This window comes from Lissotriton helveticus, chromosome 4_1 (genome assembly GCF_964261635.1).
Source record: "Lissotriton helveticus chromosome 4_1, aLisHel1.1, whole genome shotgun sequence".
Taxonomy (NCBI): domain Eukaryota; kingdom Metazoa; phylum Chordata; class Amphibia; order Caudata; family Salamandridae; genus Lissotriton; species Lissotriton helveticus.
In genome coordinates, this window is record NC_136063.1 from 1,038,317,564 (window position 1) to 1,038,335,139 (window position 17,576).

At 48.8% G+C, this 17,576-nt stretch overlaps 1 protein-coding gene across 1 annotated transcript in view; it reads right to left on the reverse strand.

Annotated features, from left to right (window-relative positions):
- NSUN2 (NOP2/Sun RNA methyltransferase 2) overlaps positions 1-17,576 on the reverse strand; it is a 506,360-nt gene that overhangs the window by 316,978 nt on the left and 171,806 nt on the right. Inside the window, exon 13 of the mRNA XM_078687631.1 lies at positions 6,999-7,336. Within this exon, the coding sequence (XP_078543757.1) occupies positions 6,999-7,336 (338 nt within the window). The remainder of the gene's footprint in view (positions 1-6,998; positions 7,337-17,576) is intronic.

Consider the following 17,576-nt stretch of genomic DNA (forward strand, 5'->3'; position numbering starts at 1 on the left):
ATAGCCAAAAGTTGAAGATATACCCAAAAAGGTAGAGCTTAATGCTCAAGGGTCCTGCTAGCAGGAGCCGGAAAAAAGAACTGAAAGTAAAAGGCCTTTGGCTGTGCATCCTGGGATACCGAGGGTCTCTGGAGAGTTCCTTAAAGGCACGGTATTCTTTTTCTAGACACATAATGGCAGCCTATGGGGCTTGTCTGTCCAACCTTTCCTCTCTATCATGACAAAGGATTTTTGTGAAGGGGAGTTTCCTAGGTGTGGAACTTTACAAAGTGTGTAAAATGTAATATTATTTGGTTATCTTTTTCACTTCACTATGAAGTGCTGGCCAATGTAGCCTTGTAATTTTAGGCTTTTAGGCTGCATTATCTGTCTTTGATTTTCTCTTAAGTGTCTCTGCAGGACTGCAGAAGAAGACAACTTAAGAGACTATTTCGATTGCTCCGGGGTCCACGCACATGAGCGGGACTATTCACAAGATTATGACTATAACAGATGTTAGAATTGGGGGTCTCTGGTTGGCACAGTGCAGCACTGGCGAAAAGCAGGGACCCTCTCCTCTAAGTCAGGGCAAAGGATTACTCCCAGAAATAACCCCTGCTCCCCTCTAGGTAGTGTGGCGCAAGCAGTCTAGGCTAAACTCTGGAGTACATAGGGTTAAACATTTGCAGTATCACACACAATAACCATCAACCCCCCCACACAATGACACTAGACTGTATTTCTGTAAAAATATCTTCTTTATATAGATTTTGTAAGCAGGCTTGTAAATACGGTCTTAGTGCAGAAAATTGGTTCCAGTTACTTGTGATTAGGCTGCCACAGTTCTTAATCAGCTTCTCAAAATAGTCTTAAAGGTATTCTTTGGGGCCTTCTGCCCAGTTTCCCCAAGATACAATGTTCTCTAGCGCTTCTGGGTGCTCCCCAGCGCCTCTGTGCACCTCCTGCTTGAAAATCGGGCCCGGCCTGCCAAAGCTCACGCTTCTCGCGTGAGCGGCGAAAGGCACGACCGGGTCTGGCTCTCAGGATGAGTCACACAGCTGTGTGGGACTCGAGGCAGAGGGGGCGCCGGCCACGGGGAATGTCAGGGGGGGGGCCTCGGGGGGCCAGGAGCTGTGCGAGCCTCTCTGGAGAGGGGGGCTCGTGCCGAGGGGCAGACTGCAGCTGCGGGGCTCCCGGGGCATAGAAGGTCACAGAGGGCGGTGCGAGCTTGGATGGCAGGACGCTCGCACCGCGGGGGCACAGTACCTTTAAATACTCTGCGAAGGTCAAGGCGGCAATGTCGGGGGTCAGCTCGGTGTCCCGCGTCGCGGTGTCTTCCTTCCTGGGCCAGTCAGAGCGGCGGCTCGGGCTTGAAGGTTGGCGTTGCGGCGCGGGCCGGGTCAGGGAGACAAAGCGCCTCGAGTCCTGGAAAGAGGGGGCACACGCTGGGGGCGGAGAACTGCAGGGCACGTCAAGGGGGTCAAGACGGGCTCCTCTGCACAACGCGCCGCAGCCGCTCACAGTCAGCGGCAGGCGCTTTTCTCGGGCACAGGTCAAAAGGGGCAAGCAGGTGCAGGGCGAGGTCTCTCCTCACGGTGCGAGCTATGGCTCGTTGGGGCGACAGTCACGGTGCTTGGGCCAGCGAGGCTGGTCTTTGCGGTGCTTCTGGGGCCCTGGCAGGCGGCAGTCACGGTGCTTGGAGGGACGGTAGTGCCCTGGGCCTCTCAGGGGGCACGGCGATATTCACGACGCGATCCGCTTTTCCCAAATCGAAGTGCAGGGGAAGGCAGCACTCACAGCAGTTCCTCTTTCGGGGGGTAGCGCCCACTGTTCCTGGGGCGCAGTTCAGGGGGCAAGTTCCACAGCAAGCCCTTGGAGATCTTGATAAAAGTTTGGCACAAGTTGAATAAAAGCAAAGTCGTTCAGTCTTTCTTCTCCTGCTCTCCTTCAGCAGCAAGGCACCCACCACAGGCCAGTCTCCTGGGGTCAGAGTCAGTACTTCTCCATGCAGCTTCCAGGGTCCTTCTCTTCAGGCAGAGCTTCTTTGCGCAAACAGGATCTAATTTACAAGGAGCAGGGCTCCTACTTTTATACACCAGTTTCTTTGTCTTTACAGGCCAGGGGGGCCTCTGCATAATTCCTTTCAGTCTCTGAGCACTTGTTGGGTGTACTCTGGCTGTTGCTTTCAGCGTGAGGGCAGGCACATCAGACGCTCCCCAAGGGGGCGGAGCCAGCATTGTGGGGACAGGGGCTGCCAGGAGGACCTTGTTGACAGTGCTTCGCCCTTCCTGGGCCAGGTGCCGGCTGAGTCATCAGTCGCCCCCCAGGGGGGCGGAGCCAGCATTGTGGTGGCAGAGCACAGCCTGATGAAGAGTCCAGGGGCACTCCCACCTCCCACTAAGCTGTAATCCTTGCATTCACCACCTGTCATCCCCCAGCCCTGTCACTCACACAACCCAGACAGTCAGATACACATCCTGGCAGAGGCGGGCTGAAATGGTTAGGCAAGCAAATGCTAACTTTCTAAAAGTAGCATTTGCAAACACAGGATATTAAAATAAACTTTACTAAAAGAAGTATTTTATTATTCTGAGTTCAGGCATACTAAATACTAATTTCTACCATGTTCCCTGAGCCTGCTGGGATTATAGAGTGTAATAATTCCAGCAGCCCATCTGGCCTAAAGGGAACAGGTAGCCTTACAATAGTGAAAAACGAATTTGGCAGTAATTCACTATTAGGACATGCCACACACATCAGAGCATGTCCTACCTTACACTTACAATGCACCCTGCCCTTGGGCTTACCATAGGGGTGACTAATATGAAGTTAAGGGAAGGTTTAGGGGCTGGCAAGTGTGTGCACTTGCTCAGCCAGCATGACAGTACCAGACTGCACGCAGGTTCTGCAATGGCAGACCCTAGACACATTTTAAGGCTGCTTCTGTGGGTGGCGCAACCAGCGCTGCAGGCCCACTAGCAGTATTGGCATATACAAGCCCTAGCACTCCTGGTGCACTCTACTGGGGACTGACAGTGAATCCAATGAACCAATCAGGTATACCAATCACAGTGATACTTTTCATAGGGAGCACTTGCACTGCGGCACGGGTTGGCCGTGGCGCAGTGCCCTGAGCGGCGGACACCAGCAAAAACATCTGAAGCACATCAGCAAAAAGTGGAAGGGAAACTCACGCCAAGGTGCCAGGTCTAACAACAGAGATCCCCTACTACAGAACATCCAGAAACACATGTCTAGAGATGACAGCACAAATCAGCACCAACCTTGGTGGAACACTTCAACAAAATACCAAGTAAGCATGCATTTCAAACTGCATTTACCAGAATGCTAAGGGGTGAACTGTGCTGGGAGGTCAGCAGTGTGCTCCCACAACTTCCTGTTTAAAAAGGCTCCCTTGAGGCACTGAGCTGACGAGCTAGTGGAGATGCACCTGTGTGCCTGTGAGAGGTAATGAGACCCGTAAGAATGTTGGCAGCCTGCTCAGCAACCCCAGGAGAAAATAGTTTTTTGATCTCTACTGATATCATAAAATCCGGAAACACATGTGTCTAGAGATGACAGCACTAATCTGCACCAACTTTGGTGGAACATTCCAGCAAAATACCAAGTAAGCATGCACTGCAAACTGCATGTACCAGAATGCTAAGGGGCGAGCTGTGCTGATTGAGACAGTGGTCGTCGAATGCTTTGACGCCGAGACTACTTTTGAGGATTTTGAATGTGATTTTCATAACTCAGATAAGATCATCAAGGGCGATGGTTCTCTTACTTCGGTTCGAGCGGTCTTCCTGCCCCCTTGTGTATCAACGTCCACAATCTGGAGGTCTACCTCCGTTTCACCTTCTGGTCCTTTGGAGACATTCACTTTGTCAATTGAGAGGCCCAAGTCTCGAAGACTGGGGAGAGAGGGGGTGGGGGGGATGTTGGTTCTGCATATAATATGAACACTGAACAGGTGTTGCAGTCCTCACTTCGGTGATCTACTGGAGGGAAGAGGTTGCAAAGGGAATGTTTGTCCTTCTGAGAAAGCTTGTGACAGCAGTTTTTGCAAAACTGGAATTTGGCTTCTCCATCACCCCGAACAGGAAGCACCAGGCATGTGCATTCTCGATATCTGTCAATGAAAAACGTAACCCTTTTCATGAAAAAACTTCTTTGGTACCTTCTTTAGGTGTTTCCTTCACTCCGGTCAACTTTTGGAGAACTTCTCACGATTTTCCAGAACAAAATTCTTCCAATTGCTGGAGAGCTTTCAGCATGCATCCAGATCCAACACAGAAAAAAATAGCGACCAAAGGTGGGATCTTAAGGAGGAAGCACGACGACGTCACAGGGGAAACCAAATGGAGGTCCACTGACATACACCAACAACAAAAAACAAAAAGTCGAAGGACAATTGTTTTTGGCCGACAATTCCGGACCCAGCCACTAGATGGCGGAATAATGCTCCGCATGTGAATCCAGAAAAGATTCACTCTGCAAAAGCATGCAGGTACTGCACAGTACTTCACCCTCTTTGCACTGTACCCTTACCAGGGACACATACAACCAACTCAGAGTCACCACTTTCGAGTTATACAGCACTCCACATCTACCTGATCTAGGCTAAGGGTGAGTTAAGCACACAGCAGCGGAACTTTTAACAATGTGAGTGAGCCTGTAGAATTTCCTTCTAGTGACATAGGGTAAAAAGGTCCTGTTAACTACCACTGATCACTACACGGTATGCTGCCCTCATACTGCTTAACTCCTTTTGAAGTGGTACAAAAGGGGGTGGTGATGGACGAAGCATCTGAACCAATCAAACACTCACACCCAGTCAAAAGATCTGGGTTTAATCCATCACCGTTCTTTAGCCCACTCTGCCACCCCAGTTCAGACATGGCTATATGCAAATCAGTCTGACCCTGTGCCTCATGGGAACAGTCCAGCCCGAACTGCCAAGCCATGCCTTCCCTGGACCTGAAACAAGCTTCCGAGGACCGGTTTCTGGCATTACAGCCGTCTTCAGCCCGGCTTGCTTGAATCCAGTGGCGAAGTGAGCAAGGGACTCACGTCTGAGCATACCCTGCCACACTTATGGCGGCCAAAAGCGGTACAAAAGGGGGTGGTGATGGACGGAGCATCTGAACCAATCAAACACTCACACCCAGTCAAAAGATCTGGGTTTAATCCATCAGCGTTCTTTAGCCCACTCTGCCACTGCCCCGGTCCTCGGAAGCTTGTTTCCGGTCCAGGGAAGCCATGGCTTGGCAGTTCGGGCTGGACTGTTCCCATGAGGCACAGGGTCAGACTGATTTGCATATAGCCATGTCTGAACTGGGGTGGCAGAGTGGGCTAAAGAACGGTGATGGATCAAACCCAGATCTTTTGACTGGGTGTGAGTGTTTGATTGGTTCAGATGCTCGTCCATCACCACCCCCCTTTTGTAACTCCTTTTGAAGGCAGTAGCCTTCCACCACTATGAGCATAGCGCTTGGAGTGCCCTTCCTGGTCCAACAAGACCGCAATTTGTGGGACAGGACTATGTCATGGAGCACACCTGATCAGTGTTCGCCTATGAAGTAAGAAAAAAATAATAATCAGCATTAGGAACCCAGATAACACAGTTGGGCACCCACGGCAGGGGTACACTTCTCTGAACATATATAGGGCGCTTCTGTCCCAACACCATTCTTCTTGCATCCTTCTCCCTTTGAGGGACTAAACAGAGGCAATGGGTAGAGCCGCGCTCCACGTTCCTTGGAACCCTCCTGATTAAAAGGAGCATAAGGTTTGTTAGCGGCCCATGTGCTGATTGATATACGAAGTTGCTCCTATGTAAATGCTGTAATTCTGCTGGTTTCTGTTGACGTACTACTATGCCGCAACTATCTTATGTTTACACATGACACTGTATCGCACTGTTTTAAAAATGCAAATAAACATATTTTCAAAAAAAAAATGAGCATAAGGAAACAATTTCCCTGACATTTGGGAACATTCAGACCAGTTTCAGGAAGAACTACAGAAAGTGTTTGAAGCATACAGATCTAACAGGGCAGATGTCAATCAGTTAATGCGATTAATAGTGCCAACGTGATTCATAAGAAAGGCTGTTGGAGAAAGCACCTGAGGGTGGCTCCTAGTAATGATGGGGAGTTGATTGCTGAAAGAGATCTACTAAGTAAAACCACTGAAAATGGATTGGACTAAGATTTCAAATTGTAATCAAAAGAATGAACAGGCACTAGCTAATTACTGGGACAGGCTTAAGGAAGTGTTTAAAGGTATTGGTTTATTGTTCCTCCAAAGGAGGCTCTTAGTGCAGATTTTGTTGAAGGATTATTACCGAATGTTAAGAGTCAATTGACAACTATTTGTATTGTGTGGAAAAGTAAAAACCATGAAAATTGGTGACAGTGGTCAATCGCTGCATGGCTTTGCCGAAAAAAAAGAAAGTATGCTGCATCAAAATCAATGTCTTTGAAATTGCAAAATATGCAGCAAGAGATGAAATGAGTGGGATGAGGAGCCTAACAATAAGGTGAGGGGGCAAAAGCAAACAGAAGGGGCCGAGCAGAGGCCACAGCGGTAGGGGTTCTAGCTTTGCATGTTTCCAGCTAGGGCGTTGGAAGCAAGATTATCCCAATACTGCTTCCAATGCACACTGGCTCTCAGACTAAACTGGATACCATCACATTTCTAGGAATCCTCTCCTCTAATGTTAGGACTGCTCAAAAAACTAACTATATTATGTATACCCTAATCCCAGTTGATCAGAAGGGCCCATGTGCAAATTATTGCACTGATGGCGAATGCATCACATGCTTAATTTACCAGGGAACAAGCCCCTTGGTTGTCACAACCTTCAAATTTCCGCCTTTTCCTTTCTCAGGCATGCCCATAGATTCATCATGTATTTACAATCTTTTGCTTGGAACAGGCTTTTCACATCGTGAGAGTAGCCAAACACTGCTTAAACAACAATGAAATTAAGTTTAATAACAAATTCCTACCCACAAACTGTCTCCTTAATGCTTGAATCATGCTGTGTTTCAATTGCGTCTTTAATCTCTTCTGTCTGAGCAGAAGGTTCTTCTTCCATCTCTACAGCGTCATCTTCTTGAATACCAGCAAGCACAGCAGGCATCTCTGCAGACACGGCAGGCAATTCTGCAGCCACGGCAGGCAATTCTGCAGGCACGGCAGGCAATTCTGCAGGCACGGCAGGCAATTCTGCAGGCACGGCAGGCAATTCTGCAGGCACGGCAGGCAATTCTGCAGGCACGGCAGGCAATTCTGCAGGCATGGCAGGCAATTCTGCAGGCACGGTGGACTGTGGTTTCCGTTGAAGCTATAGAAAAATGAAACACATCAGGAGAAACTTTGAAACCTGTGGCAACATAGCACTAGTTCCTTTACCTCTGTGCAATAAGGGATTTATTTAGAAAAGCATTTTGTAAAGTCCTGCTTTTCATTTTCTGTCACTTTGGAGAAATCTGGTGCTGGGTAAAGTTTGCGAAGGTGGAGCCATGGTAGTTACAGCCCAATTGCAATCGGGAGGAAACCCTCTCAGACAGATATTCAACTCCAATTAGTGTTCTCCATAAATCTCAGTTCAATACCACTAGTTTGAATAATTCAGTTTTCATGAAGTACTTAAATCAGAAGTGTAAAGTTTCTACCCTTTGACTTGGATCAAGCACAGGCTCTTGGATCACGCTATGCACCCGGGAAGGGGGGGGGGGGGGGGGGGAGGAGTCTGTGCCATGCCGGAGGGTAGGGAGGGTTGTTTGTTACAGGAAAAAAAATTGAAAAAAAATCTTTGTGTGCTGTAGAATAAGAAAAATTGCAGTCTATGAATCCTCATGACTATAAGTTTGCACTGGAGCAAGTCTCAGAGCCAGCACAACTGCACACTTGTATGTATGCATGTATGTGTCATGTGTATAGAGCAAACCTCGCCAGGACAGAGTGCTTTACCTGATCATGAGATTGAGCAAAGAACCTCAGACGGGGGGGGGGGGGGGGGGGGGGGCGGTTGGTGGAGAACATACTGCTTAGCCACTCTAAAATTTGCTAAGAGACCAAATAAGATGTGAAAGTTCTATTTTGTTGGGCCTCCTAAAAAGGGATTAAACAAGAAAGTACATGATATGATAAGAACAAGGAAAGACAGGAGATATGTTGCAAGAAGAGAAGATGAACATTCAATTACACATATTAAGGTTTGTGTGAATAAATATATTGATACTGACAATTTTAGTAGCCTACTTAGACCTTAATTACACCAAACTCAATATGTCATTTTATTAACATCCAAATTAATGTTGAGCATAGCTCTGCGCGCAGAGGTCAAACAAGCGACTATGCAACAAATGGATGAAACTATAGAGTTTTTTCAAAATTGCCAAAATCAGGTTACGTGCAGTTCTATGTAGAAGGCATTGCTAGTAAACGTTCAAATTGCGCTAAGTGGCATGTAAAAATAAAAAGTACATATATTTATACACATTGTGGTTATGATATATTATAAGCATTTGATTAGCGTACAATCTACTACTCGTATGGCATTACATGCTGACTGTAATGCCCTTTCGCCACATATTGACAACACCCCTCATCTGCTTGGTCTCCCATTCTGCTGGTAATCCTCCCCTCCATTTCTCTTAGTCTGTGGATCTGCTCTGCCAGACACCGACAACCAGCAAGAAGGATCTCCTGGGGAGGAAACTTTCCTCTCTCCTTTCAAGTCTAGTGCACACATAAATACCAGTGGTGTGGGAAACCGAGGGGTGTTCAAATCCTTGTTCTTGGCTAGTACAAGACAGGAAGTCTGTTACACTGTTTCATTCAGAAATATTATCTGTTGCGGAATGAGGTACGCTAATAAAACAGTTCTTTGGGTCGCCTTTGGGTGCATGAAGGAGCAGTCTTCACATTGCTTGGGAGTTGTGCTGCACGCACCTTGCACAGGTCTGTGACCAATCTCTGTTTTCTGGAGTGGCATCGTGGTTTGAATCATGTAGCTTCAGAAGGCAACATGGTTTCCTTGTGCAATAGGAGTCGAAGACTGATCAAAGTGGGAGCTGAGCTCCAGATCCACATGCGAAGGTGCACAAAGAAAGGAACTGCAGAATAAAGCTAATGAGCAGCTGCACAGACCACCTAGCGGCATGAAGGAGCACTGCTACAAAAAGTTTCTGGATCTGGTCTGAAACATGGGAGAATATTCTAAAGGTGAGGTATCTGCAGTTAAAAATATCAATCAGAAATTTCTAATCACAGATTACTCAACTTTGGAATCAATGCCACAGCAGTACCTCCTGAAAGGTGAAGGGTTGGGGGAGTGGACTCAGACGAGAAGGTCTTGCAAGACCGAGCGGGCAAAGTGATCCTTCAACAGGACCAGACTGACAAGGCAGCAGTGCTTCATGAACTTGTTCACCGACACCCATGTTGTATCCTGGCAGGTACCTAGACCAGCACCCCCCTCCCCAGTGCTGTCATAGCAGCCTTGATGGAATGAGACAGCTGGCCTTCAGGGATTGCTTATTGGCCAGCTCATCAAGAACTAATGCAAAGGATCATCCACCATGAAAATTGCCTCTTTAGCAGCACTTTGCCCTTTCTTTGCAACAAAGAATTCAACAAAAAGCTGATCATCCACACAATGGTCTTTTGAGCAGTCAATGTAGAAGCTCAAAATATTCTTAGCTTGAGTAGATGGAAACAGTTTTGAGCATCAGCAGTCAGAGGGCGCAGGTCAGCATCAGTTTAAAATTTGTGAAAATTAGAACTGGCAACATTAATTTAGAGTCCCACTTTGGCATGACAAATAGCTTTGAGGAAACATGAGAGTCAGACTCTTGATGAACTGCAACTCGGATTCTGGTACATGGTTGTTGGCACCACTGACCAGCAGAAGATAGACTTCTTGCAGCACGATTGCTGAAGAGTCAAAGTCCCTGAGCAAGGGGCATTGCCTGGCAAGATAGCCGAGAAGACGCTTCTACTGGCGCTCCCGTCGGCAACCTTGAAATACGGCAGCATCTTGAAGCACCATAATAGCAACTACCCCATATGGAAGCCTAGAGACCTGCTGCCCTGTCCCTGTGGCTGGCAGATGGTGGAGGAGGCCACCCGGAGCATGCACTGGGCTCCGGAGAAGCAGCAGCCCAGCAAGCCAGCTGCACCAATTTCTCTACCGCGACGAGTGCTGGGCGGAGAGGCCTCGAAACATACAATGCCACGGGGGATCAGGCGCTGTGAGACTAGCCGGGATGAAATGCCCGTCGGTGAGAGCGAGCTGCAGCGGAGGGCTGCCTGACCACCTGTGCCCTTCGACAGGTCGCTACACACAGTGACACTGTTCGGGAGGCGACCCTGGTTCAAGTGGACCAGCATGGTGGTGCAGACGGTAGTGGCGTGGCGAGCTGATGGCCCTCGAGCAGGAGTGGGCCTGGCCCTTGGACAAAGGTAAGGGCCCTCCCCCATGAGGCCCCCAGTTGCATGCCGTTAGGGTGAACATCTGCCTGAGAGACCCTGTGGATGAGAGGCAGCCGGCAGCGGCCTTTGGCAGAATAAGGTGGATATAACCTGCGGGTGCTGAGCTGGCAGAGGAGGCCTTCCCACATGCACTGACCGGCGAGAAGAACGCCGAGCAGCGATTCATGCGGTGGCTGGGGACTCTGGCGGGCGGCCTTCCATGAAGCTAGAAAGAGTCCTGTAGGGTTGGCGATCAGCCGGTCCCCTGCTATGATCCGGGAAACCTGGGCTGTGGTGGTGTAGGTTCAGCGATATCGGACTGGCTGACCCCGCGGTACCAGAGACAACAAAAAAGGTGACTGGTAGATGGCGGCCTCTGGTTGCTGGCAGGTGCGGTGGATAAGACAGCAGGAGGACAGCCGATAGGGGACCTGTAAGGAGTGGAACTATACTAAGTTGCTGAACCCACTGAAACTGGAATTAGGGAATGATCGCTGGGGAGGGGGCATGACTCTGGGTGTGAGTCCCCCGGGGGCATGAAGGCTGCTGCGGTTGCCCCCTGGTGTCCAGTAGGGTGAAGTGTGCTGGGCAGTTGATTGGGATCGGAGGACAGCCTGTGAGGATGGTGCCCCTGTGCTAGCAGGAAACATAGGCGATGATGCGCAGAGTTTACGGGGTGCATGAAGCTTGAGGAGGTGCGACACTACTCACCTGGAAGGATACCTGGAAGGGCCACAAATACGCTTCCCTGAGGCAAATCCAGCAGATTCCTGGATTATTAGCCCCCAGCTGAAGGCCACGATGGAGAAAGAAAGTGAACTGGGCGGTGCAGGCCAACAAAATCCTAAACTACACGCAGCCTTTCCCCCAGGGCCCCAGGCCAGAGAAAAAAAATATTGCCGACTGCAGCGAGGACACGTTGAGGACCGTGGAGTGGCCCCCTCCTTGGCAGACATGTTGTCGGCGATCCAAAGCACCTGGGATAACATCATGCACAGAATTGACTCTGTGGTCATTAAAGTTAATTTGCTGTACTGCGACCTGCGTAAGTTATGGGAAAAAGTGACCACCATTAAACAAAATGTGGATACGTTACAAACAGAGGTCCGCTCTCTCAGGAACACTGTCCTAGAGCTCCAGAAACATGTGGTGAGGCTCGATGACCGGGCAGAAGACTCTGAAGAGAGGTTGCATAGTAACAACCTATGGTTGTGGGTTTCCTCAAGAAGGAGGAGGGACCCTTGGGCGCATTGTTCTTACAAGACTGGATTATAAGGAGTAGTTTCTTACCTGCAAGTCCAGTTCTGTAGTAGGGGTATCTCTGTTATAGTCAATCTTGTGAATAGTCCCGCCCATGCGCGTTGACCCCGGAGAAATCGCAATAGTCTCTTAAGTTGTCTTCTTCTGCAGTCCTGCACAGACGCTTAAGAGAAAATCAAAGACAGATAATGCAGCCTAAAAGTCTAAAATTACAAAGCTACATTGGCCAGTACTTCATCTTGAAGTGAAAAAGATAGCCAAATAATATTACATTTTACACACTTTGTAAAGCTCCACACCTAGAAAACTCCCCTTCACAAAAATCCTTTGTCATGATAGAGAGGAAGGGTTGGACAGACAAGCCTCATAGGCTGCCATTATGTGTCTGGAAAAGGGATACCGTGCCTTTAAGGAACTCTCCAGAGACCCTAGGTATCCCATGATGCACAGCCAAAGGCAAGTTCATTTCTGTTCTTTTTGAAGGTCTCTTAAAGCCAGGCCTGTAGCATCCAGAAAAAAAACAAGTTTACTTCCACCGGGGAGTAGGGTGGGTCGCTTATGACTATAACAGAGAAACCCCTACTACAGAACTGGAGTTACAGGTACAAAACTACTTCTGTAGTAGGGGATCTGTGTATAGTCATAATCTGTGAATAGAATGGCAAGCCCATCCCAACAACCAAATCCAGCGGTGGAAGAAAACTAAAGAAAAAAATCCTCACCGAGCATATAAATTCCTCAGCGAAGCATGCCCAACTTGCGCATCTGTCCTGGCATCAGAGTCCAGGCAGTAATGTCTAGCAAAAAGAAGAACAGACTTTCATGTAGCCGCCCTACAGATGTCTGCAATGGGAACGTTACGTAGCAAAGCCGCTGTAGCTGCTTTGCCTCTAGTTGAATGAGCCTTAGCCTTACCCCCTAGAGTCTTGTTAACCTTCTGGTAACATAGTTGTATACAGGACACAATCCACCTAGATATGGACTGTTTGGAGGTGGCAAGGCCAGTCCTGACTGAACCGTAATTCACAAACAACTGATCTGACCTACGAATGTCCTTGGTCTTATCTAAGTAAAATTTCAACACCCGCCTCACATCAAGTGAATGAAAGGACCTCTCCGCCGGAGAGGAGGGATGTTGAAAAAATTTCGGTAATGTGATCGTCTGGTTGACATGGAAATCAGATATCACCTTAGGGAGAAATTTAGTGTGCGTCCTCATGACAACCTTGGAAGCATGAAAAACTGTATAGGGCTCTTGACAACACAAAGCCTGAATCTCACTCACCCTGCGCGCTTATGTTATAGCCACAAGGAAAGCCGCCTTCCTCGACAAATGCTGTAGAGAAGCCTTATGAATAGGCTCAAAAGGCTCCTGCATCAACCTGGACAGCAACACATTCAGCTCCCATGAAGGCGAAGGACGCCTAATGGGGGGGAAACACCTTCTTCAAACCCTCCAAAAAATCTTTAATTACAGATATTTGGAAAAAGGATGTTTGTGAAGGGCATTTCCTCTATGCAGTTAATGCTGGGAGGTGAACCTTAATAGAATGGAAATTAAGAACAGTTTGAGCTAAATGCAAAAAGTATGGAAGGAAGACCTCTTCCTTGCAGGAGGTAGGATCAGCGTTCTTGGATGTGAACCAAATGCAGAACCTTTTCCACTTGTAGGCATAGGAAGTCCTTGTGGATGGCCTTTTAGCCTCCTTAAGTATTTCCATACAGTGGTCAGGCAAGTTCAAGTGTCTATATTGTACTATCTCAGGAGCCATGCCGCCAAACTCAACGATGAGAGTTTGGGGTGCACCATCTGCCCCCCGAACTTCGTTATAAGGTCCGGCCGACATGGAAGCCGCAGATGGGGTTGGAGAGACCGGTGAAGCAGGTCTGTGAATCACCACTGTGGAGGCCACTCCAGAGCAATGAGGATCATTTGCGCTCTGGATTGAGACAGCTTGATGAGTACTGCCGGAATCAGGGGAATGGGTGGAAAAGCGTACAGAAATCCATAGCGCATTCCCCAGAGTCCCCGGTTGGTAAAACCTGGAGGCGAAGTCTCTGCATTTGCTGTTTTCGGCGGTGGCGAACAGATCTATGTCTGGAGTGCCCCATCTTTCGAAGATGTTTCCTAGGAACTCGCCGTTTAAGACCCACTCGTGGTTCTCCTGACCGAGCCTGCTGAGTGCGTCCGCCTGAATATTCTTCACACCTGGTAGATGGGTAGCGGTGATAGTCAGTCCTCTGGCTAGCAGCCAGTGCCACATCGCCTGCGCTTCCTGAGACAGTGTGCGCGATCTCGAGCCTCCCTGCTTGTTGAGGTAAAACATTGTGGTCATATTGTCCGTCTGTACAAGCAGGGAGTTGGTCTGGAAGGACGGATGAAAGGCCTTCAGTGCGAAGTGAACAGCTCTGAGTTCCAGAAAATTGATATGGTACATGGACTCCGCCTGGGACCACGCTCCTTGAATCTGCAGATGGTCCAAATGCGCTCCCCAGCCCTGGAGAGAAGCATCCGTCACAATGGTCTGTATTGGAATGTCCTTGTGGAATGGAACCCCCTGGAGGAGATTCTCTGCTGACCACCACCACTTCAGTGACTGCCGAGCGTGCTGGGACAGTGTGATCTTGTCCTCCCAGCTCCCTCGTTTCTGGTCCCACTGATAAATGATAATAATAATAATAATCAACATTTGTAAAGAGCGAACAATCACCCGTAAGGGTCTCCAGGCGCTCCTCCAGACATTCCTGCAGCGGTCTCATGTGGAGGCGTGCATGTGGTGTAAGGAAGATGCAAGAAGCCATCGACCCCAGGAGAGACGACACTGTCCTCACCGTCGTTGATGGAACGGACATGAGAGTCTGAGCCTTCTGAAGGATTGATAAGCGTTGCTCCTCCGAAGAACACACGCTTGCTCTGAGAGTATCGATGGAGGCTCCCAAGAACTGCAGACACTGAACAGGAGTCGGAACAGAATTGGACATGTTGATGTGTAGACCCAGTTGGTTCAACAGAACAGCAGTCCTGTTGAAATGCAATTGTGCTTCCTGGAAGTTGAAGACTTTGATCAGCCAGTCGTCCAGGTACGGGTGGACAAACCTTGTTCTTTCTCAGGGGGGCCGCCACTACTGCCATGCATTTCGAAAAAGTCCTGGGTGGAGACTTCAGACCAAACGGAAGTACGGTGTACTGATAGTGGTTGGTGCCGACTAGGAACCGTAGGAACTTCCGATGTTTCTGTGCAATGGGTACATGGAAGTAAACATTCTGCGATCTATTGCGCAAAGCCAGTCTCCTCGATGCAGCAGAGGATAAATCTGGTGGAAGGACATGCAAAACTTCTCCCTGCGGATCCACTTGTTTGCTTGTCGCAAATCCAGAATGGGCCTGAACTCGTTCTTGTCCTTTTTGCGCACCAGAAAGAACCTGGAGTATAGACTCTTTCCCCTTTGAGACAGAGGGACGTCTTCTATCGCCCTTTTTCTTAATGGGGTATTGACCTCCGCTTGGAGCTCGCGCAGCTGGTATTGCGAGCGAACCGGTGGAATAGCTGGAAGAGGGCTGACAAATCGAGGACTGTATCCATTGCAAACAATATTCAGCACCCACTTTTCCGGAGTGATTTTTCTCCACTCTGCCGGGTAATTCTGAATGCTTCCCCCGACCGGAGTGGGTAACAGACGAGGGGGAAGCAACCCCTTAGGGCTTCAACCCAGCCGGGCCCTTATTCCCCGATGAGGCCAGCTGACCGCCCCTGCCCTCGCTGGAATCGTTGGGAGGAGTAGCGCCTCTGGAAGGGGCGGAAAGACTTCTGCTGGTCCTTTGGTTTCTCCAAACCGACCGCCTTCAGCGTCTCAACTTCTACCTTCATGCGGGCCATCTCCTCATCCGAAAGTCGATGTTGTTTCGACCCAGAACCCTGGGTCGACGGGGAGCAGATGGTAGTCATACCTCTTGACGCCGAAGCCCTCGACGTTGATCGGGACCGGTGCCATGTCCGGGCCTGTTCTTGACTGGGGAGTCCCCTAGAGGCCGATGCACGGGCAGAGGATGACGATAAAGACCCTCCATGCCCAGAGGTCCCACCTGCTTCTTGATTTCTCCTCTGCTCCAGGCCTTGGAGACTAATCTTCTCCCTGTCACGCAGGGTCCTCCTGGAGAAAGAATGGCAAATATCACAGGAGTCAGGTACATGAGTAGCAGGAAGACAGAGTATGCACACTCTGTGGGGGTCTGATTTGGCCTTCTTCCTACCACACTCAGGGCACTTGTCGAATAAAGCTGGCATTTCGACAAGATAGAGGTGGCAAAATTGGTCAAAAAAGACAGCAACTGGAAGAGCAAGACCCCAGACGTCGAGTGAAACACAAGTCTCAATCAAAAATAGCCAAAAGTTGAAGATATACCCAAAAAGGTAGAGCTTAATGCTCCAGGGTCCTTCTAGCAGGAGCCGGAAAAAAGTACTGTAAGTAACTTGCCTTTGGTTGTGCATCATGGGTTACCGAGGGTCTCTGGAGGGTTCCTTAAAGGCACGGTATCCCTTTCCAGACACATAATGGCAGCCTATGAGGCTGGTCTGTTCAACCCTTCCTCTCTATCATGCAAAGAATTTTGTGAAGGGGATTTTCTCTGTGTGTTGAAACTCTGTAAAATGTGTAAAAATGTAATGATAATATTTCGCTATTCCTTTCACTTCAGGATGAAGTGCCGGCCAATGTAGCCTTGTTAATGTCAGGCTGCATTATTTGTCTTTTATTTTCACTTAAGTGTCTATGCAGGACTGCAGAAGAAGACGACTTAAAAGACTATTTTGATTGCTCCGGGGTCCCCGCACATGGGCGGGACTATTCACAGATTAGGACTATACACAGAGATCCCCCTACTACAGAAGCTTATGTCTAGTCCAAGGAGGACCTGGTATGGCAGTTCGATTGGACTGTTCCAATGAGGCACAGGGTCAAGACTGATTTGCATAGGGCTGGGTCTAAACTGGGGTGGCATGGTGAGCAAAAGAACAATGGATTTAGCCCAGATCAACTGACTGGGGTGAATGTTGAATTTGCTCTGCATTCCGTCCATCTGTGTGTTTTTTGCTTCTAATTGTGGCACCTTTTGGGACTCGTCATGTCTCACACTGAACTTGCCTAAGGCTTTGCTGATCCCTCTTAAGGGAGACAGAACTAATGAGACTTGGTACCCAGTCCTGCTGATTCGGCGCTTAAGCTTTTGGTATCCAGAGATTCTCATGACATGGTAGCCGTACCTAGCCTTGAGCCTCAACCACAGCACCCTTTCCTGGGACCTCCAGGCAAAACTCGACAGAAGGACCAAACGACTGCTTAATATGCCTGGTAGAGTGGCCCTGTATTAAATGATGATCATCCCACACCTCCTCTATGCCTTCAGAATTTCCCCTTATCTGTACTTAGCCATCTAAGGCCTCAGAGGGTTGATTAAGGGTCTACAAGTGCCTCCAAGTCTCTGTGCTAGCTGAGGGATATCAGGAGCTGACAAGATGGGCTGAGGGAGAGGTAATTTCCCCTGGGCTACGGATGAGACCCAGAGGAGGAAATCTAACTGAGCTGGAAGAGACAGTCTGAAGCCACATATTGGTTTACTGGAGGCTAGTGGAGGTTCCTCAGTACCAACTAAGAATGTCTGATTGTGCACTGCTTGAAACTGGGTGTTTCACAACTGCAGAGGGTCTTTGATGGTGGCTGAAGACTAGCAATGCTGCATCAAATGAGTTTAATAACCACTGAGGTTGCTCAATAAAGATATAAAGATAAATTAACTTAGAAAATATGCTATCTTTAAAAGTCTACTAAAGGGAAACTACCAACATGGT